Below are 20,061 nucleotides of genomic sequence, written 5' to 3' on the forward strand. Positions count from 1 at the left end.
ACAACAGCAACTTCCTTTAAGCATCCGGGGGGAGAAAAAGCAGGGAATGCAAGCAAAACACTATTGCTGCTCTCTTTGCACGACTGAATGATGATGGCTGCTCACGCAAATACAGAATTCTGCAGACACCCGAAGGAGCCCTTGGAAAACAGAGGGAACAAAGGGCCTTCTTTAGCTATAAAGCTCCATCTGGCAGCATTTCTACCGGAGATGTCAGCCGGGAGATCAGCACAGAGCCAGCAGGCAGCCCCTGCACCTGCAAACCCTCTGCTAGCAGAGAAAATGTGCCGCTTTATTTCCCAGCAGAAATTCTGCCCGACGGAGCTGGAGCTCTAGGACAGCAGCACAAGAGCAACTGGCAAATGATTTTTTTTTTTCTTTTTTGAAGAATTATGTTGCTTACCTGCAATGCAACATCATTTAGCCCAATCGCAATGATTTTAATAGCATCCTTCCTTGGGCGGTATGGCTGCAGCAGCAGTGATGTCATGGGGAGGAAGCAGTAACAACCATGTGACTGCATCCTCCGTCTATAGGATATCTGATCGGGAGAGCCGCGCAGCCTGCAATCCTGCAGGATTAACTGCAAGCCTCTTCACCCTGCCCTGCCCTGCCCATTCCCTCACCATTACAGCACATGCTGCTGTTTTCCCTCCCGAACCTGAGCTGTTCGTTCTGGGCGTTTTCTTGCAACAGCAACATTCACATTTTTCACCAGGTAGAAGCATAGGAAGTATGCTGTGTGCAAGCCAGCAAGTATGCCTGTTGACTCTGCAGCCCAGGTTGCTGCCCTGTGAAATATGTAATCACAGCAGCTTGGGAATGACACTAACTGCAATTTCACCATTCATTGCGTTTTTCCTTCTCCTGGCACTCCGTTTCAAGCTTATCCAGACTGACTTCCCTCCATCCTCTGTGTCATATTTCTGCTCTGCAAGCTTCCCTCAAAGGGTTCATCCTTGCTACCTTCACTTCGTCATCCACCCATCCATCCCTCCCTCCCCTTGCAGCCCTTCTGCCTTTTCTTCAATGCAACTGTCATTGCTTCAAAGATCTCCTTTATGCCAGCCTACTTTTCCTTTCCAAAACATCTGCTTAAGCTTTCCCAAATATTGAAAAGCTAGAACTTCCGAAAATATATATTTAAAAAGTAAAAGAAAAAAAAAAAAAGGAAAATAAAAAGGCAATTAGCCTTCCTTTCACATTTCTGACTTCCACATTTTGGTTAACTGAGTACAGAATCTCAGAACTGTAATTTTGAGGGGTTTCTTTATTATTTTTAAGGGGCAAGGGGGTGTTTAAGAATTTCATCATACTCAGCAATGTATTTTATTTCTACAAGAAGATAATAATTTCTACAGTTCTGATTGCACAGATTTTGTACAAGCCACTAGGGCTGTATTCTGCAAGGCAGAGGCTGTAACTGTTCTTTGTGAAGACCCTGTACATGTTTGTTCATGTACAGTGTGTTGTATTTCAGACATTCACCTTATTGCTCCCCTTCCCGTGTTTGAATATTGTGCAGACTGGTTTTACCCCTGCAGGTATCCAGGCAGGGGCTTTGTATTTCCAAGCAGATGCAACAGCTGGGTCGAAGGAGGTCCTGCCCAAGCACCCATGAAAACATCCACGGGTGACTGAAGGCACATTCATGACTTCCACTCGCTTCAAACTCAAAGGAATGCAGTTCTGGAAGACCTTTTTGTCCCAGTGTGTTTGAGCAGTGATTTATGATGTGCCATGTGTTTCTGGTAGGGACTCCCCATGCAGAAGCCACACATTGGATTCTATTGTGAAATTTGAACATTTAGCTTGCTTCACCTGAAGTTCCCACACCTTTCTGGAGCAAGAAGCATGCCTTAGGAGAAGAGGTTTGATTATGCCCTTCAAACACACCACTGCAGATCATAATCCTCTACCATTCATAGATCAGCAACAGCCCCAGGCCTTTATAACCAGTGAAATGTGGAAAAGGGATACAAGTCCCAGCTTCCTGCCAGTGTCTGTTCTTTGTGTCCATTAAAATCAGTATTAATAGGCCAATTGAATTTGTGAAGGAAGCTAAACACTGAGCACTTGATTTATTTTCTTGATAATACAACTGCAATTTCCTTCAATCAGTTTATGAAAGGCAAATATGGAAAACAGGAAGCAGCATTTACTTGGTGAAACATCTACACCTGGGAATTTCTACGCCAAAGACACACACTTGAACACAAACACTGTGCCCTAGACACAGAATAGTAATTTTGCACTTAACAAATGAGTATCAGGGTCTCAATCCCATGCTTTTTTCCTGAACAGACTTTCCTAAATTAATTTCCTGTTTTTATCTTGTGTATTACCAGCTGATCTCATTGTATCTCCTACTGAAAGTACATTTTTAGTTGGATGGTCAAACTGCAAACAAACTAAAAGGACAGAACACATGGTTCTCTGTTGAAAACAATAGGTGTGTATGCTCAAATGTAATATATTTTCAGAAATCATAAGGATAAGGAACCAGAACCAGCTCCTAAGAAGCTTTTAAATCCAAGAATATGGAGATTTTCCAAGTGCAAACAAATTATTTAACTGGCATTTACAGATTCCGAAACCAGATCAACTTTACTCCTTGGTATTTTCTTCCAATGATGCTCAGTCAATTGCGTGATCTCAGAAAAAAAAAAAAAATTCTTCACATGATGTTCTAGAAAAGACTGCTCCTGCTTTTGTTAGCCTGCAGTTTCTCAAGTCTCTCTGTAAATGCTTCTTCTTCTCAAAGATGTACAACACTATAGTTATAAAGGAGGTTGGAGTCAAAACAAGCTGTGATGGGCCCTCTTCCCTATAATTTCAGTTTTCATATCCACTGAAAACAAAATACATCTAACTCCTAAAAAATAATATTTTTTTTAATAGTACACTTACCTTAAAGTACTGCAAAGTGCTTAAAAGAACTGCAGCAAGAAATACAAATAAGACTTCATTTTGACAAGAGAAACCCCAAACCGACATACCCATTATAACTTCTGTTGTTGCTCCCGATGGCAGCAAGACAGGGACGGTTGCTGTTCCAAACGACTATTTCTAGCAGACTGTTTAAAAATAACCTAAACTCTGTCATACCCTTGACTTGCAAATACTGGAGAGACAGGAGTCACATGTCCTTGCTATGATTTTGCCCGTGCTCCTGCAGCTTAGGGTTGCAGAGGGAAACTGCCAAATGGCCTTTCTGTAATTACGCAGATTTAATGCTTCCTTTGTGAAAGCAGCAGTAAACTCCAGCCTAAAAAAAGTAAACCAGTATTCTTTTGAGGGGTTTCCACCTTGGAATTAGTCGTAAGTACGATATTACAGAACTAATAATGTCAACTTGCTTTCAATACAAATTTGGAAAGTGCAAATGTTTATTATGAATAAAAGGCAGTTCAACGTGTTGTAAGTGGAGCTAATCAAGAATTCTGGGAATATTCAACTATGAGCTTCTGATACAGCTGTCAACTTATCATGAGAGATAAGCACTTGGAAGAACATACCTGCTCTTCCTTAGACTCTGCATCTCTTTGAGGTCTTCAGTATAACCCCTCTAGGTCTTCAGTTTCCCAGACTTCCTCTCTTCCCTTTATTTGAAAATTCATTACATTAACCTAAATGACAGTGTTATTTAAAATACTATTTTTTTCATGAAAGCATCAGGAATGTGGCAAATACAAAAGATTAAAAAACATCTTTGACATATAAGAAAACTCTTTTTCCGTTTATGGCAAATTATTTTATTTTATAGAAGAAATACTTTCAAATAATACAAAAATGACACAATCATACAGAACTGTGACAAAAACAAGAGAGATGAATACTGAATATGATAATTCATTACCACATCAAGACAGAACTCATTACAGCAGTCAGAACCATAGACCCACAAGACACACCAGCAACATCTCACAGTGGTCACAATTTAAAAACTGCCTGACAGAGAGACCACTGGACACTGCTCCTTGGTTATAGCCACAGAACAATTTAAGGTGGTAAAAAGGTCCCTACCCCAAGCCCTGCTCAAAGCAGGCCTGATGTGACCAGGATGCTCTGGGCTATATCCAGCTAAGTCCTCATCCACTCTACGGACAGAGTGCTCCAGCTCTCTGGGCAGCCCCTTCCAGCAGCTGACCAGCCTCACAGGAACCACTGCCCTTAGTACACAGCAAGCACTTCTGGTGTCACTGCATGGTAACTGTGGATAAACACTACTGTGTGCCTGCCTCCCCTGAAAATGAGAAGAGAAATTCTGACTACCTGGTCTTTTAAAGTAATGAGCACTGAAAAGTTTGCTGGCCCTAGACTTTTACCCAAACACTACAAATTCCTCACATGATTTGGTTTTTGTCTGCATAGTTTCTGAATATGTCTAGTTGTGCCCAAGCAACCCAATATACACCCACCAGAACTTACTGGCAAAACAGGCTTCAGGATGAATAGCATGATAAATGCTAAATATACTTCAATTTCACATAAATTGCTATATGATTGCAACACTTGATGCCTGTAATGACTATAGGCCATACTAGGAAATAGGAAATACTACCTTAAAATTAAATGTCTGTGTTATTTAGCATTTATGCTTACAATCTTTTTCTCCCCCGTTACTTTTTGCCTCAGCATGGATAAGTAATTCAATTTCACTTCCAGGTTTACCTGACCTTTGACAAGATAACAGAGTCTAAGCTCTTGAAACTCACAAAGGAAACTTATTTACAAAATATTTGAAAATATTTTGATAGGTCTGTTTAGTTTTTGGCCTTTGTTGTTTTGATTACCTGACATAAAAATCTGGAACCAATTTGATCTTTAATTAAGAGACAACATGATCTTCCTTCTAGGAGATTCCAGTAATTTGCAAAGTCAGTCTTGTGTTGGGCACCTCTCTTTGTAGGTAATGTATAATTAGAAAAATATGAGAAACTCTATTATAGTAGCTTAGTAAAGAAGTATTTTTACATATTTGCAGGATGCAAGGACACAAAACTGGCATTCTCGGGAATTTAGGGTGACAGTCTTTCATTAAAACGGATGGTTACAGGTAAAATTACTTCTTACCAGATTTAGCTGGTCCAGCTAGCAATCAAGTGAGCTCTACCTTCTAGAATTATACACATTCCTCCTGGAAAGTGTCACTGTTCAACAGAACTTGCACGCAGTAACTGCAAAGCACATCCTTTAGGATGAGCATGAGTTTAAGCACCCTTACTTAAAGCAGCTGCTTTCTGAAATCAGAACACATGTGCTTTCCTGAATCAGATGAGAATCTTTAAAACTGTAGAAATTGCTGTAATACTCCATTAGGAGGCTTTCCACACAGGTAGCTCACACTGCTCCTTTAATTCCCTTTTCATTAAACAGCAAAACAAAGACCTGTCACCCTTTTCCTTCCCCCGTTTAAACTGAGGAACTAGTTAAGAATATAAAGATACTTTAGACACAACTGAAATGAAAACAATCTATTAGTGCACAGTAAGAACATGCAAATGAATTCTGCAATGTTTAACATCACTTCTAATTAGTGTTACACACATTGCAGGTGATAATATTTTGCTATAACACAGACAGTGCTAAAGAATACAATGTACATAATAAGCTACAGATAATAAAGCTGAAAAAAGTGACAATTTTAGAACATAATATTTTCATTTCAGGTATCAGAAACAAAACCAGCTCAATGGTTCCATTCTACTGTATGACAAATACTGAGGAACAAAATTTCAGTCTTAAAATACATCTTAAAGTAGGTATTTTCCTTCAAGGAAAAAGGCACTATAAATAAATTACACTACAGTGAATTTGCCTGAACTCACTTTGTTTCTGTCTTCCAGCCTTTAAGTCAAATAAAACAGCATAAAAACTGTACACGCTCTTAACAGGATAGTCGATCTTTTATAAAATAAGTTGTCTTCAGAGATGTCAGTTTCACAACAAGGAAAAACCAAGCCTTGTTGCAGTCGCTATTATAAAATATATATGTATATATATTTATATATATGTTTTTGTTTATGTTTACTTTTTTTTACTTTTTTTATTTTTTACAAAACGTGTATATTAGCTTTTGCACAATTTTTTTTCTAATCTAAGAACTTCATTAAAATAAAAGCGATAAATACTTCATGTTTACAATGCAACATGTCATACATCATCAGCTGGCAGAGGAGGTATGTTAATCCTTGGTCTTGTAAAAAAAGCTATCTTCTCTCTGTGATTAAAACAAGAGAAAAAGGAAGTAAATAAAATTATGCCTACATTCCCCCTCCTCCCAAGAACACAAGTAAAGTTTCTTTACTTTGGTTAATGATTAGCATTTGTTACTTATGTACTGAACCGGTGGTTTATTTGTGTACAACAAACTTTCAAAAACTACTAAACCTCACTATATACTTCTAACAACATTTCATTGAACACAATTACTATTTTTAAAAATCTAGGTGGAACATGACTGAACTATGACTGAACACCAGTCATAGTTAATCATAAAAAGGCTTCACAGGACAAGTTCTGCAATGCAAACTTCACCCTTGTACATTTTGCAAATAATGTCTACAAAAAAGAAGGGGAAAAAAAAGATGGCAACTCTGGAAAAAGAGTCCAAAGAAAAGGCTTCTTGAAAGAAAGCTCCAATATTACTGAGTAATTTTCAGGGAGAGTGTGTTACTAGTAATTTATATGTATTACATTAAACAGACTATTTATGCCCACAGGCTCATATTGAAGAACTGATACATCATTTGGACTTCAGAGCAACCAGGCTAAGTTGGAAGAATCACCTAAGCTATGTTTGCATTTGAAGCTTTTTTAAATTTATTTATTTCATGTACACTAGAATTGTAACACTGCAATTTTACCTTAGCTATGGCTCTTTGCAGTACACAGAATTGAAAGGGAACTCACGTCCAAATCCAGATACAGTTTAAAATTACAGGCTATCAGAAGACACACAAAATTTAAGCTAAATGTTTCAGAAAGCTTTAGCCTGTCTAATCAAGTGTTGCTATGCTATTGCAGTATGCATTACCACTTACCTAAAAGTCTGCACCTGAATAGGCTCTTTCTGGTTTTGCCCACGCAACTGGTATATTTCTTTTGATGCTTTCTTTAGCATCTTTTCAGCTGCTTGCTCTTGGTGGTGTTCAAATTTGGTCTGTCTGGTCTGAAAACAAGAACATAATGCTTAAAATGGGCATGTGAATAAATAAAACACAAGAATATTCACACTAAAAGAATGGAATTTTTTTTCCCACTTATCACATTGAAACAACACAAGTACATTGTCTGAAACACCTGATCATCTAAGAACTATAAATGCAAAAGACTGGCTTGTTTCTTTTATTAATGCTCTTCAGAAAGACGTATTTAATTAACAAAATATACTGCACATGTATCTGTCAAACAAGATCTTACTATAAATTTAGGCTCAGTCTTTGTCTCTGATAATCTAATGACAATTTTGTTGCTTGGGCTGTTTTGCCACCTTTGTCTCCAACTTCTTTCTCCAAGAACAGGGGGAAAAAAAAATCACTTACTTAGGGAACATTCCAAATACTTGTAAAAAAATAAATATCAAATCACCAAATCTTTCAAATACCAGAAGAAAGAAAATTATTAAAGTTCCAATAACAAATACTTAAACAAAAACAAATTAACAACAAATAAAAAAACAAAAATCCAAAACAAAATAAAAAGTGCCACTGGCAAATAGTGCCATTCTCCAAAAATTGTCTTCAATAAATACACAGTTTGGTAATAATCAATGTAATAATTTTTATAGTGCTAACTACAAGAACATAGAAGAAACATTCACTGCTTGAAATTCTGTACCAACACCTCTTTAGACATCTTATCAAAATCAAGTGTCTATGTCATATTACCATACCTGCCTTTCTGCTTCCTTCAACAAGTTTCGGAATCTCTCATCCCGAAGGACCCAGTGGGGTAAATCTGTCTGCCCTCTGAGCTTGGCATCTTCCAGACGCTGTCTCAACTCTCTTAGAACACATATCTCCTCATTCAGCTGTCTCTGTCGAGTTCTGGATGCCTGGAGATCCAGCTCCAGGTCTAAGGATGTCCTTGCCATAAGTTCAGCCAAAGATGATCTGCAGGACTGCTGAGTTATTTGGATTCAAATAAAATGCAAAACATATTACACTCAATGTAAACTGCTGTGTCTTTAGCTATATAGGCCATACATTTTCTGTAATTACTTCACACACAAAATCTTTTCCACATGAAGTTTTGGAGATTATTTACATCCCCCAGAAAAGGCTAGATAGCTGTAGGGCTTTTCTGTACCATACATAAAGTTTTTCAATTAATACTTTCTACTACTTCTTTTTACAGTTTCCTTTTCACTTGTAAATATTTAACTAATGAAGTTTAAGGACTAAAATTCTACATTATGATGACAATAAAAGGGATGCAATACAGAAACCTCATAATGACATCTTGACATCAGAAACAGTGTACTGAGCAAGACTCATCTTAAAGGGCTTCATTCAACACTGGTTTTAAGATACATTATGAATCAAAATGGGAGGCATGGCTGTCTACCTGCATACAGCAGCAAGGCACTAACTTCTGCTGGCCACACTACATTTTATATTATTTATATACACAACATTAATGCCTCACCTGCCCTTCTCTGCCCACTTGTTTAACAGGATAAGGGGCGGCAGGGGGGTAAAGGAGAGTTTAACTCTATTAATTCCTGAATACTTGGGTCTCAAATACTATTATTTGTTAGGCTGCATGGGAGGGGAGATGAATATCTTAATGTCACATTCACATCCACGTCTCTAAACCTGCACCCTGCATCATAAACTAGATTTTAAAGATTTACCAAACTTTACATCTAAATCAATATAAATTCAGTCCCAAATTAACTAATTTTTGTCTGCCACACTTTTTTCCCTCCTTTAGAATTGTTCACAACTGTACTTCACTTCTTTACATTTACCTTTTAGCTTAAAAAGCCCAAACCAAACCCAAAACATGCACCCTTTCCCCAGTTACATTGGACAAGTTTCGTACATTTCCTAAAAGGATCGGAATGTACCTGTAGTCATCTAAAGCTTAAGTATACAAGTATCAGTTTTCTAGCAACTTAATAAACACTAAAGATCATTTTCCTAGGCATACCTGCTTATACCGTAGAGTCCGCCTCTCCAAGGTATTCCGGACAAAAGGAGACTTCCTTGGCAGGGTGGAACTGTCACTGTCACTGCGATACAGCTGATGAGAAAAGACATTGAAAATAAAGGTTGCTTCCAAGATCATCTTCAATAAGAAATCTGGGTTGGTTTTCTTCTTTTGCATTTGAGATTTATTTTTTAAAAAACACAGAAATTGTCTTGGTTTTAGCAACCCATTTTTTTCAGCTTTAGTTTTTTGTAAACATCTATATACAATAGTGCTAATATGGTAGTCACAATAATTCAAGGAAACTTAAAAACCATCAATGTTTTACCGGGAAGTTTCACCAACCATTCAACTAAATATCCAAGACAATGTAACCTAAAAAAGGGGAGAGGGAGGACTTAAAAGCAATAATATTTCATCCTAAAACATTTACTGTAATGGGTACAAACAATACAGTCTCCCACTTTTTCCCCACATCGGATTTTAAGTGCAGATTAAGTGAGGGTGTTTAATCAACTCTTCCTTTTCGTGCTACCTTTGGTTTGTCAGGATCTTTTACTCACATTCTGCAATTATAAACACATACATAATCCAGAAATCAAACTAAAGAATTTGAAGGGGCTCCTACATGAACTGCACACAACGTAAATACGAGAGCAAAAACCAGAGGATCCTTGTTTAAAGCACATAATTTAAAAATCATTCCTGAATTTTCAAACTCAAGCTCTCAAAGCTTATGAAAGAGTATGGTCAAAGCTATGTGCATTTCACCAACATTGCAAAACAAATACCCATGTATTGATATGCAAAACCATGAGCCACCTGCTTATAAGTCTTTTGCCACTGTACACAGCAAACAATAAATGTGAGTTTGAAAACTGCTGAGCTGGTCCCCAGTTATTTGTACCAGTGCATCCAGAAATCCTATGTCCCACTGTGACAGGCACCTTACGACTGACATTCATGATAGCAATCAGTGTCGTATGAATATTTACGCAATAACCCTAAGATTAAGCATTCAGTCCCCTTTTCCAAACTTGTATGCTTGTGAAAATTAAACACAAATTCTAAGCTAACTGTTTATACACCTCAATAGATAGCACTGAACCCCTGTAAAATCAACCATCTTTGCCTAACATCTAAGGGTGCCCAGGAAAAGAACTTAATATCTAATTCATCATAGATTCTTAAATTTCAAATTAAATCCATCCAGGTATAAACTCTTAAAAATAGTCAGGGAAACTCTTCCCCACCGCAATGTTTAAATGCAATTAAAGGTTATTCGTTAGAATAAAAAGTAATTTATGTTGCTCATAAATGCAACCAAGTCTTACAGAGAAATTATTAAAAATAGGTAATATGCTTGTGTGTGGAGACCCATTCCCCCTCCTCCTTTCCAAGCTTTACTCACTCTGCAAACATATTGACTTCGTGCTCCAGGCGAAAAGGTCTGGGAACGAACAATTGTGCTACTACGAACAAAAGCAGAACCCCGTGGCCTGCGGCTGGTTCTCTCTTTTGGAAGAATAGCAACTTCTTCAGGAAACAGATCCTCAGTGTTAGTTTCCTTATCCACCTAAAATTTCAACAAAGGAACTTTTTTATTTCTTCCTTATTTTCTCTCTCCTAGCAAAGACAATCAAACATTTCAACAATATCAAAAGTAAACAACTTGCCCTGCTAGCTAGATTGAAATTTTAATGAGCACTGAGAGCAGAGGATAAATCACCTCTGCTTTTGTAAAAGTTTTAAAACTAGGTCATTCAAAATTGTAAGATTACCTTTCAAAGCCTTTGCTGGAACAGTAACAATTATGAGATGCAGTTATATCACAGCTGCAGAGCACAAGGACTGCATTCAGGATTGGCAATTGGGCATTAATGAACTACCACCTGATCTACAGCCTCAACAGAAGAAAACAATCACCTTTCAATAAGCACAGTGACTTTGAAGAAAGTAACCACCTTAAAACTAGAGAAAGTTAAATGAAGGGAAAAAAAAAAAGAACTGAAAGACCGTTCACACAATTATACAAGAACACTAAAATACCCAGAAAAACAGAAAACATAGGCTACTCTAGCAAAGCTTCCAAACTTCTAGAAAACTCACTCCTTGAAAAGAGGTGTGATATTCTCTAAAAGCAACACAAACAGCTTATGTTCCTCTACTTCAGTGGAAGTCTGCTGATTTCAGCTTGTGAAGGATTATTTTCAGTGTGTCATATCCGGATTACAAAAGATTTTAAATACATCAGTTTCAGCACAATCATTCCATGTTATTGTAACACTGAAACAGTAATGCAAGTCCTAAAGTTTCTTTCTTTACAGTTCCTTCAAAAATTCTTATAGAAATAAGAGCACTTGAATTTGATCATGATCTTTTCTATTACAATTTCAGGTGAATACAAAAATTGATATGAGTGCATATTTATAGATTAGATAAAGGCCACAGTAAAAATAGTTTGCCTTTTGATATAAAACCCAAATTCTGCTCAGAAATAAGTAGCAAGCAAACAAAACAACCCCAGCCCTAAAGAGGGTTTACTCAACAGCCACACAGCTCTCATGAAGGTAGTGCTCATACAGTGGTGTTAATGCTGTTGCTGATTCTTTTCTCTCCTGCCCAATTCCGACTCAAACTCCAGGCCCAGCAGTAGCTCCCTGTGCCAGGCAGTGTGGCAGTTTCCATGCTGCAGTGCCTTCTCTCATTACCTTTAGTGGTGGAGGCTGCATTTTTCCAGAACTGTACTGGCCTGCTGGAGTTGCAAACATGTGTCCAGCTAATGGATCCCCACAAAATGGCTCTGGATAAGGAGGACTGGTCTGGGTGCAATTACTGCATCCACTGTCAACAGATTCTGCTTGCCAACTCCTAAAGTCAGAACATCACAATAATTTTGTAGGTGTTAAAAAGCCCCACGCAATTATGCATTACATTTACATATTACATTATCTAAGCCAGTTTATCATTTTAGAGTATTATGTCTCCATAAAAATAGAGTACTTTCAATGGCATAACATAGCATGCTTGCATTTCTGAAAATGCATGAAAGCAAATACGTTTAATTGCAAAAATATTCACCCTCCCTAATTTTCTTAAGGCATGTATTCTGGTCTTTATAACAATACTAAGAAAATAATAACAAAAAGAAGAATAATTAACGTAACAAACTACGAGTATTATTAGGAATGAAATCACAACCTTAACCCTAACAATGTCCCATGTCACCACTATATTTTATTTACTTTTGTTTTAATACAGGGCTGTTACAAACCCATTACAGTTGCCTCCCTAGCAAAGTTTGTTTGATACATTGTTGTCCCACTCCCGAATTCCAAGTCCTCTAAACACAACCAATTACTCAAGGTTTTCTTCCGTTTGCAGATCACGACGTAATAGAATTTTATACTTGTAGCACTTACAGGGAGCAGATCTCAGAACAAGAACCTACTGCTTTTCCTGCTTTATTTCAGACTATACCCATAGCGTAAATATCTTTGAGGAAGTATTAGTTATGACCTGTTTGATGAGGTATTTAAACCATTTTTACCTTTCTGATATGGCTTCTGCCTGATCTTCCTTTCTTTCCATCTCCAATATTTCCTCCTCTGTGTACTCCAGTTTCACTCTCTCTTCTGCCAGCTCTCTCTCAACTGCTTCCAGCTGTGCAGTGGTCCTGGCTAACAGGGCTGTCACTGCATCCTGAAAAGTAAATTAGACTTCAAATAAAACTGTTCAAACAAACCAGTGTACTTAATGCATATTATTAAAAGAAAACAAAATAAAAACAAAGCCATCATATGCTCCTTAAAAAATAAAACAAAACAAAAAACCCAAACCACAACCAAAAAAATCTGTCTTGAATCTTAACAATCAAAAAGTACATGGTGTTCAACTTGTCACAGAAACTGGGCAGACTTCACCTCACTGTGGTGCATCATCCAACAAGTTAGGTCAAAAGAGACTCTGAAGGTCACCCAGTCTGATGTCCTGCCCAAAGCAAGCAAGGCACCATAGCCAAGTCAGGCTGTCCTGAGCCCAGTCAAGGGCTGAAAAAATCTCCTCAGATGGAAACTGCACAACCTTTCTTGACATCCCCTTCAAGTGCAGTGGCAGAAATTTTTAATGTGTTTTAGTTGGACTGAAAACGTGCATACAAACATATACAGGGTACAATTTCAAGCACCTGTCCAGACATCATCTCATTTTCAATTAGCCTTCTGAAATCTAGCTCTTGCCCCAAGAGTTAAATTATCAATTCCTGTGCACTTCAAAAATCTGCACCCAAGGTAAGATCACAACCACTCTGCCAGTCAAATAAACTAAACAAATCCCTTTTTTAGAGCCATACTGTTTTGACTGTAGTTACATTTCCAGAAGACTGAGGAATACTGTCTTCACATTGGTTTTTGGTCTTTGCTCTCTGGGGCTCTGAACCAGTGAAGATCTGAACAGTGTACCAGTGAAGCTGCATCTCACCAGAACTCTCTGCATCAGTCAGGTTTATCTGAGCAATGCCCTGTAAAAAACAAAAAAGCATTGACCACAGTAAGGTACACATACTCTGCAGAATAGACATCTTCTCATTTAAACAGTATTTTACTTATAATGTAAAATCCCCAGTTCATAAAATACTACTGTCTCTTTAAGAGATACACTTTTGTTCTGCTGTGTTACGTCTAAGATTCTGAAATTCCTGCCTCTTGGTTACTACCAGGAACGATCAGAGCAGATAATAATATTTTTTAAATTGAAAAATAAAATTTTTATGACTGATGTAGATATGACTGACACCTGACAACTATTAATATTTTATTCTTAAAAAACGTCCCAACTACATACCTGATTTCTATATTTGCTTAACATCACTTTAACATTTTTATTACTTTAATTTGAGGGGGTTTTGAGATAACTATTTTCTGATACCCTTCCATTCTCTGGCCCTCACAAGCATCTTTCAAATGGAGAAAAAAAAAGCATTGCATAAACTACTTTTCTTTTTTGGCCTCTTTATATCATAAGGTTGTCAAATGGGCCATAAAGCCATTTTTCTACTTTCCAGGCCATTCTTGCATCTCCCAGATTCAGGTAAAAACAGATTTACTGGAGGCTTCTCATTAAAAGTATCTCAAACTTGGAAGTAGCCCTACTCCATCAGGGAGAGCTCATGTAAGAAATTTCTCAGTGGTGTTCACCTGAATGAAAAACAGCTATGAACAAATTCATGCTGCCTGTTTTATTTACTATTTTTTTAATCAGTTCACTAGCTGCACCTATCAATGTTTTTGTATCAGTCAGCCTTTAGGTACTGCTTTTTGTTTCTCTGGCTATCCCTACAACCTGTTCATTTCCATGCTAACAAATCCCATGCTAAGAATGTTTTCTTTTGTATCACTGGAAAAATCCTGTAAAAATGTCTTTCATTTCTCATTAAAAAAATAACTATATACAATGCTTCCAACAGCAAAGACAGTAGGAAATGCAGACAGAAACTGCATTGAATTTTAAGCAGGTAAAGAAACAGTTAATTAGAAAACAATAATAAAAAAAAAATCACTGCATTGTTTTTCCAAGACAAATGTTCCCTGGGGCTGTGTTTAAACAGATGCATAGAGGGCAATGGAGAAAAATTTTTGAGAGTAACAAAATACTGTGATATGGGGATACAGCATATTACTGAGAAACTCATTTCATGTCAGTGTATCATGTCAGAGGCTACAGAGATGGCTTTTCTTTTTTCAGTGTAACACAGATGTCTTCTAATTTTCTACTTGCTCTGATGCAGTGTAAGATAGAAATGTGTATAAAATACTCACACTTTTGAATCAGAGTTGGAAAATGTTTGAGACACACTGGGTTTAGTTTAAGAGGTAGAGTAAAACTGTTTTCCTGCCAGCAATATTGGAAAACACACAGGCTGACTATTAAGATGCCTGACACTACCCTCTACATTGCATTTATTAGGCAGCTAAGCAAGCCTGCCAGAGAAGCTGCCACTACAAAGGGAATCACTAATTGAGTAGAAAATTACTATCAAACCCAATTAAGAATTATCAGTACTGAAAGGACTAATTAATATTTCATGTTCAACTGAAGATTTGGAGCTTACTCAAAATGATGAAGAAACCAAAGTGGGTCTGCTAGAGGTTGGTCACATGCCTGCTCTGACATATTTGTTAACAACTTGCATGGCAGAACAGTAACAGTATTTATAAATATCTCTGTGATGTTTGACAGATATGTCTCTTTATGAGAAAACAATCAGGATTTAAAATCGTGATAAAAAATGGGGCAGATGTTCCGAAATAAAAACAAAAAATGAAAAAAAAAGTTACACTCAAGAGGAAATCAATTAAGACACAGGGAAATAATTGGTCAGAGCTGTAAAATATGAGAAACTGGGAGTGAAACAGCAATGCTGGGTGATTGCAAGAAAGGCATTCATATTTCTTTTATGTTTCAACATGAATTATATATGCTAATCATGGACAATAACAATTCCCTTATCTAAGTATTGGTGAGGCCACCAGGGAAGAAATAAGCCAACTTAAGACAGCAAAACATCTTTCGGCCATGCAGGGCATAAGAGTAAAAGACTAAGGAAATGGAAGGACCATCGCAGAAGCATTGTATATTCATTTCTTTATAGCTGAACTATTTCCCACAATTTTTTTTTTTTTAAATTCCCTGTTAGGTACAAGAATTTATATAGTTTAGGATAAACTCCAGTCTAGCTTTTGCACTTAGGAAAATATTATACAGGTATAACCTAATTGAAGAGAAAGCAGTCATCAAGAATTTGAGAAATATATGCATTATTAAATAGATGGGAAAACTGTAGTCTCAGTGGAAGCCATCTTGAAAGACAGAGGCCTTGTTGACAGGGTCCACTGCAGCAATTCCAAAGAGAGGTAGCAGGTAGCAAATGATTTCTCAGTTTGAGAAAATGCTCATTCTCAAATCACAGCTGAATAGAACAACAATCATAATGTTTAAATACATACTTCTATGCATCTACCTTAAGAAACTGGCATTGTTTCTCTCTTTTTGAGTAGTATTGTTAAATTACCTTAAATTATGTTACCAATTACTGTTGACAAAGATACTTCTGACAAAACCAAATTAAGAAAAAGAAAAATATCACTACCAATATAACCTGAAGACCTATATATTTTCTGGCAACTCAGTAACAGTAGTTAGAATAAGAGCACCCTAAACTTAGATGCATTTGTTTCAATAGCAAGATGCTTTACACTTAAATAGCTATTTGGCTTCCCAGAGGAACAGGATATACCAGTATAAAGCATTTTACACCAATATATCCAGCTTGTTCTTGAGATGCTCTTTAATTACATCGTAGACAGAACTTCCTACTACGGACAAGACCTTGGGTTCACTTCTGTCAACAGTAAGACCCCTGTTTATGTAAGATAGTACACAGTTTTAAAGGTGGACTAAAAACACCCATTCTTGACCAGATTTGCTCAAATAAACACCTCCTATCCACAGCCCAGCATGACAGTGAGATGCCTGTACCTCTTCTTTGATAGGCTTAAAATTTTTTTTCACTAACCCATTCAAACCCCTCACTGCAAAGACAGCCCACTGATTTCAAAATAGCCAGGACATCAGCCTCAAGGCAGATTTTGTTATGCATATTTGTATTTGACAATAGCTACATGAAACTAACATTTAACACAAGTGAAGTTAGCACATGATATCTCAGTTTAAAGTAAAAGGCTCTTCACCCACTGTTATATTAATAAGGGGTCTGTATTTGTTAACTTTTTAGTAGGATCCTATTTGAATGGTATTGTTTCCTCACACAGGCACTATAGTATCATGCAGAAACCTAAGTTTTGAGCATGCTATAGTCTAAAAGCTGTCAGATGAAGTCTTTTGGGAAAAGTTTAACTTTTTACATAGCGCTTTCCTTCTTGCACCAAAATTAAGCAACAGGAGATTTTTCAACTTTCCACAAAACATACATTTCTTAAAAAAATGCATTAAACTAATAAAAAATTCACTCCTTATCTGTTAAATCCCATAGCAATGAATGTAAATCTTACATCAATTTTCAACGTGCCCCTACAATGTAACAGCAGCAGTGGAACAGATTGCTTTCAAAACTGCTGAAAATGCTCTAACTCTCAAGCTCTGCTAATTTTGCTAATAATTTCTTAGACTTTACATAACCCAAAATGCACGTATTTCAACTTTTTTTAAATCTCACCTCTTTGTTTACAGAACTATACTTACATATGTGAACAAATGGACACAATATGTAGCTCTATCAGAATTTCTCATGGAATAATGAAGTCTTTATGTTCTTTTTAATATTAAAAGTAATTCCTCAGGTAACTTTAGTTTCCCATATCACATGACTTTTAAGAAACAGAACCACCAATAACAGAACTTACCAATAATTCTTCTTGTTGCTGATGATCAACTGAACAAATATACAGTTGCAGTGATTTTAATTTCAAAACACTTGAGTGCACGGGGATTCGGAACACTTCATTAAATATTAACGGAGTTTGGAATTCCAAAGCTCTAGAGCAGTAAGTGGTTGGTGTGCCTGACTCAAGCGGTGGCAAATAAACTCTCACATGACTGGGAACAGCAAAATAGACAAACAGGACAATTCAGACAAAGAAAGCTATTTTGCATTTCTCAAAATCAAGCTAAGCAAAAACATCAGCATAACTTCTACATTAAGAATCTACCTTGAGATCTCCTCATCACCAGAATTTACTTTGCATTCTTAATGTAGAAGATGTGCAAAGCTGATCTCAAAATGTTATATTTTTTAATAAAACTTTTTTTTTTAACTTGGTGCTTAAGCAGAGGCACCAAGTGGCACTTGAGCTGCCCTGAGGTATCCAAGACATCTAAAATGAGCTCGCAATTATGAGAGGATCTATGGGAAAGCTACACAGAGCCTTCCTCTGAGCAGCAGCAGCTGGAGGCCAGGTGCTATGCTATGATATGCTATTTCAAATGGAAACACATGCCTATGTTTAGGCAACTGAACTGCCCCATAAGTGTCACTGATCCATTTCTTCCTTCCACCCACTAAGCAACCTTTTTTCCTCCTTAAGAAATTAAGAAATTCAGATGGCAAAAGAAATTGACACTCACTGCATCTATCTGTAGTCTCAAAAGATACATCTACGTATGTGGTACCATGTCTTTTAAGACTCCAAGCCAAAAACAAAATCAACAACCATTTTCATCTGACAGCATATGCAGCAGGGCTAGAGAATTGTTTCCATGTTCTCCCTGTCCTGACTGCTTGCTAAGCCCCTGCAATATCTTACTCCTTTCCTCATGCCAACAAACAGTTTCATGCAAGTGTGTTGTGACCCAGTTTAGAAAATTTATCTGGGTTAAAAAGCTAACCTAGCAAAAAACTCATAAAGGCTTAATGACTAAAAAAACCCTCTCCAGCTCAGAGGCTCACTCAAGTCGACTACATAGCTGCAGAACTCTTATGGCACCACCAGAGAGGGGCTCACACTGGCAGGCAAACAAATGGTTAGAGGAAAATTGGAAGAGCTCCTTATGGAGGAACTGCAGCACACTGGACTGTGGAGCATCAGTTAGTTAGATAGATTCTCATGCTGTAAAAAGGCAGAGATCCAGCTCCTCTGCTCACTGGCTGCTGCAGGCAAACTTCCCTGCAGCCGCCACAGCACGTGATTCAATCAATGTACAGTTGCATGGAGGAGTTAATTAAACTTGATAAAAGCTTTTCCTGCTTTTTGGCAGTTGAAACTAGTTATTTTACTAGACCAATCAATTCACCCTGCAGCAATACATTTCTTGATTCCAGCAAAGGTAGGGTTCAGAAGGATGGAGAACAGAAGTGCATTTTGATGCCTGATTGCTTTGATGACAATGTCCAACAAACCCTCTGGACTAATCTTTTTCTTTGGTGACTCTATTTTACTACCTTCTCCAGATGATGCTTATTTCTTTCTCTGATGACAAGACAACACGGCTGAGTGCTACACAACACTCACATTTTTCCCTATCACAGGCCCTTGCATTCACACTGAAACAGAGCAAAAGAACCAGCACTAATGTACTGACCTACATGAAGAATTTCCACTGGAGTTTTGCAGAGTTAGCAAGATGAAGTTCTCAACAAAGATCAATTCACTCAGGGAGACGTACGTCATTTTAATAGCTCCCACCAAATGACTTATTTTACAAAACAATAATGTTATGATGCCTCCGTTTTCCAGTTTTCAAACAACCTCTCCCAGAGATAAAGATCAACAATTTTCACATGCTGAATTTCTTTAAAATATGGTAAGTTACATACCTCTAGATAAAACGTTTTATGAGTATACTGTGATTATTTAAGAAACATTTATTAGAATAAACTAAGCTATGTTCTCTAAGTGATATGAAATATGAAAAAGTAGCACAAGCTGTCAATGGTTAAAAAATTCTATCTTTTGTATTGATTCTCAGCTAGTACTTGTGTTAACGTTAACTTCAGAAGGTCTTTCACATACTCCAGGAGAGCTGTACTGGCCGCAAAAGTCTGCAGATCCTTTGTGTGTTTTTTCGTGTGGTTTTGTTTCTTAAAGATAAAAGGCAAGGTATCTTGCTTACTAATTAATATATATGCTGTCCTAGGAACTGAGAAAAATACACTAAGCTTACTCCAGAATATCACAGATATTTTTGAACAAACTTTCCTGCGCATAATAAACATCTAAGAACACAGAGACTACACTTGTTACCTGAACGTTGTGACAGAAGTTCTATAAAAGGGAGACTCTCTGTCCATAAAATTAACCCTTTCCTCATGGAAATTAAGACATACCATCTTCTCCAAAAATGGCTTAATCTTGAATGAAACCAAATAAATCTACAGTATTTATGACT

The 20,061-nt window shown here is 37.1% G+C and overlaps 2 protein-coding genes across 7 annotated transcripts in view; both read right to left on the reverse strand.

Annotated features, from left to right (window-relative positions):
• CLCN4 (Cl-/H+ antiporter 4) overlaps window positions 1-3,122 on the reverse strand; it is a 44,203-nt gene extending 41,081 nt beyond the window's left edge. The window contains exon 1 of one of the 3 annotated variants that reach the window (XM_085052313.1): window positions 3,000-3,122. In XM_085052313.1, coding sequence (XP_084908439.1) covers window positions 3,000-3,003 — 4 coding nt within the window. In that variant the 5' untranslated portion in view covers window positions 3,004-3,122. Of the gene's footprint in view, window positions 1-403; window positions 525-2,910 lie in introns of those variants that run through there. The other 2 variants (XM_085052327.1, XM_085052319.1) reach the window with 2 other exon arrangements.
• Window positions 3,123-3,731: 609 nt separating this feature from the next.
• WWC3 (WWC family member 3) overlaps window positions 3,732-20,061 on the reverse strand; it is a 98,498-nt gene continuing 82,168 nt past the window's right edge. For 2 of the 4 annotated variants that reach the window (XM_085052367.1, XM_085052339.1), the window contains exons 15-23: window positions 17,580-17,772; window positions 13,511-13,678; window positions 12,710-12,861; window positions 11,871-12,030; window positions 10,571-10,735; window positions 9,160-9,252; window positions 7,898-8,128; window positions 7,047-7,174; window positions 3,732-6,223 (exon numbers count right to left, since the gene is read on the reverse strand). In XM_085052367.1, coding sequence (XP_084908493.1) covers window positions 6,157-6,223; window positions 7,047-7,174; window positions 7,898-8,128; window positions 9,160-9,252; window positions 10,571-10,735; window positions 11,871-12,030; window positions 12,710-12,861; window positions 13,511-13,678; window positions 17,580-17,772 — 1,357 coding nt within the window. In that variant the 3' untranslated portion in view covers window positions 3,732-6,156. The remainder of the gene's footprint in view (window positions 6,224-7,046; window positions 7,175-7,897; window positions 8,129-9,159; window positions 9,253-10,570; window positions 10,736-11,870; window positions 12,031-12,709; window positions 12,862-13,510; window positions 13,679-17,579; window positions 17,773-20,061) is intronic. The other 2 variants (XM_085052346.1, XM_085052357.1) reach the window with 2 other exon arrangements.

Source organism: Lichenostomus cassidix, chromosome 1, assembly GCF_008360975.1.
Source record: "Lichenostomus cassidix isolate B80296 chromosome 1, HeHo_3.0, whole genome shotgun sequence".
Lineage (NCBI taxonomy): Eukaryota > Metazoa > Chordata > Aves > Passeriformes > Meliphagidae > Lichenostomus > Lichenostomus cassidix.